Source organism: Fonticula alba, assembly GCF_000388065.1.
Source record: "Fonticula alba strain ATCC 38817 unplaced genomic scaffold supercont2.7, whole genome shotgun sequence".
Taxonomy (NCBI): domain Eukaryota; order Rotosphaerida; family Fonticulaceae; genus Fonticula; species Fonticula alba.
Genome location: NW_009242977.1, coordinates 777756 through 780246, shown reverse-complemented (window position 1 = coordinate 780246; position 2491 = coordinate 777756). Strand labels below are relative to the sequence as shown.

The 2491-nt window shown below is 65.0% G+C and overlaps 1 protein-coding gene across 1 annotated transcript; it reads left to right on the top strand.

The window, feature by feature from the left end:
• Positions 1-54: 54 nt before the first annotated feature.
• H696_04375 (formate-tetrahydrofolate ligase) lies at positions 55-2083 on the top strand (the record flags this gene model as incomplete). Its single annotated transcript, XM_009498252.1, has 6 exons — positions 55-175; positions 271-427; positions 566-820; positions 927-1196; positions 1378-1822; positions 1994-2083. The coding sequence occupies 6 exons, from the start codon at positions 55-57 to the stop codon at positions 2081-2083; spliced, it is 1338 nt and encodes a 445-aa protein (XP_009496527.1).
• Positions 2084-2491: the final 408 nt, after the last annotated feature.

The following is a 2491-nucleotide window of genomic DNA, read 5'->3' as shown; positions in this document are numbered from 1 at the left end:
CTGTTCAACCGCCTGTGCCCCCTGCGCCAGGGCAAGCGCGTCTTCTCGAACATCATGTTCCGCCGCCTCGAGAAGCTGGGCATCAACAAGACCGACCCCTCGGACTTGACCCCGGAGGAGGTGTCCAAGTTCGTCCGCCTCGACATCGATCCGGCCACCATCACCTGGCAGCGCGGTACTTTCAGTCCCCCCCCCCCCCCCCACCCTCTCTCTCTCTCTCTCCCTCCTGCCGCCGGCCTCTCTCCCGCCCCCTCTAACCGCCCACATTAGTCCTGGACACCAACGACCGCTTCCTCCGCCGCGTGAAGGTCGGCTGCGGCTCGGCCGAGAGCGCCTTCGAGCGTGAGACCGGCTTCGACATCGCCGTCGCCTCGGAGATCATGGCCATCCTGGCCCTCTCCAATGACCTGGCCGACATGCGCCTCCGGTGCGCGCCCGGCCACCCTTGCCCGGTGTCCCCTGCCTTTGCCCTTTCTCCCCCTTTCTCGTGCCTGCCCGCCTGCCCGCACTCTCTAACCTCTCGAGGGTGGGGTTAATCAAAAACAACAACAATCCGGCCACCCAGCCTTGGCCGCATGGTTGTGGCCTCCTCGCGCGCCGGGGAGCCGGTCACCGCCGACGACCTCGGTGTCACCGGTGCCCTGGTCACCCTGATGCGCGATGCCATCGAGCCGAACCTGATGCAGACCCTGCAGGGCACCCCGGTGTTTGTGCATGCCGGTCCCTTCGCCAACATTGCCCACGGCAACTCCTCCATCGTTGCCGATCGCATCGCCCTGCGCCTGGCCGGCAAGGAGGGCTTCGTGGTCACTGAGGCCGGGTACGTGGCCCCCCTTGTCGCGCGGCCGAATGCAGGTCCATTGTCCCCTGCTGCTCTTCCCTCCTCACTCACGCACGCACGCACGCACGCACGCACTATCGTCCAGCTTCGGCGCCGACATTGGCATGGAGAAGTTCTTCAACATCAAGTGCCGCACCTCCGGGCTGACCCCCAACTGCGTGGTCCTGGTGGCCACTGTCCGTGCGCTGAAGATGCATGGCGGCGGGCCGGACGTCGTGCCGGGCCGCCCGCTCCCGGACGCCTACCTCACCGAGGATCTGGACCTCGTGGAGAAGGGCTGCGCCAACCTGGTGGCGCATGTGGCCAATGCTCGCAAGTTCGGTGTCCCGGTGGTTGTTGCGATCAACTCCTTCAGGTTCGTACTGATCTGCACAAACACCAAACTGCTCTCCCTCCCTCTCGCTTTCTCTCTCTCTTTCTCTCTTTCTCTCTTTCTCTCTTTCTCTCTTTCTCCCTCTCTCTCTCTTCCACCCCACGCCGTGGACATTCCGATACGTTGCTGACATTCGCTTGCTCCTGCACACGCACCGCCCCAGCTCCGACACCGAGGCCGAGCACAACCTGATCCGCCGGCTGGCCGTGGCCAACGGCGCGGCCGATGCGGTTGTCGCCTCGCACTGGGCCCACGGTGGCAAGGGCGCCCTGGCTCTGGCCCGCGCGGTCGAGGCCGCCTGCCAGGCGCACAACCCGGAGGACTTCCGCCTGCTTTACGACCTTGACCTGTCCATCGAGGAGAAGATGCGCATTGTTTGCACCCAGATGTATGGCGCCGCCGACATCGAGATCCTGCCGCAGGCGGCCGAGAAGATCGCCCGCTTCGAGCGCCAGGGCTTCGGTAGCCTGCCCGTCTGCATGGCCAAGACCCACCTGTCTCTGTCGCACGACCCGACCCTGCGCGGCGTGCCCACCGGCTTCACCGTGCCCATCCGCGACGTCCGCGCCAGTGTCGGCGCCGGGTTCCTTTACCCCCTGCTGGGTGCTGTACGTGTGGTGCCGCTGTGTGCTCGTGCACTTGGCTCTCCATTTTCCCCGCCCCGCCGCCCCTTTGCTTCCTCCCTCTCCCTCGTTCCCCCTCGCCCTCTCCGACTCTCGCGCCTCTGTTCGCCTCTTTTGCTGACCCGCCGCGACACCCCACCTTTGGCCTCTGGACAGATGCCCACCATCCCCGGCCTGCCGACCCGCCCGTGCTACTACGACATTGATGTCGACCCGGAGACCGGCGAGATCAGCGGCCTCTTCTGAGAGCCGGAAGGCACGGCCAAGAGAGCCCGCATCCCTGAGCCTGCTGCCGCCGCTGCTGCTGCTGCTGCCGCCGCCGCCGCCGCTGCTGCCGCTGTCCCTGTCATCACCTGTCCTCCCAGCTTTTGCCATTCTCCCGTCCCTCTTCCCCCTGCTTCGAACACAGGCCCCTCTCCGCGGTGGCAGGGACACCCCCTCCCCTCTCGCCCCTGTGTGATCTTGTCGCTCGCTGTGCCCTGCTGATGCAATAAAACCACACACACGTACATATAAAGAGATATTTAGATCCGCTGCTGAGGAGGGAGGGCAGCGGAGGGGCATGCCCCTCTCGCTGCTATCAAAGGAGAGAGAAACAGAGAGAGAAAGAGAGAGAGAAAGAGAGAGAGAAAGAGAGAGAGAAAGAGAGAGAGA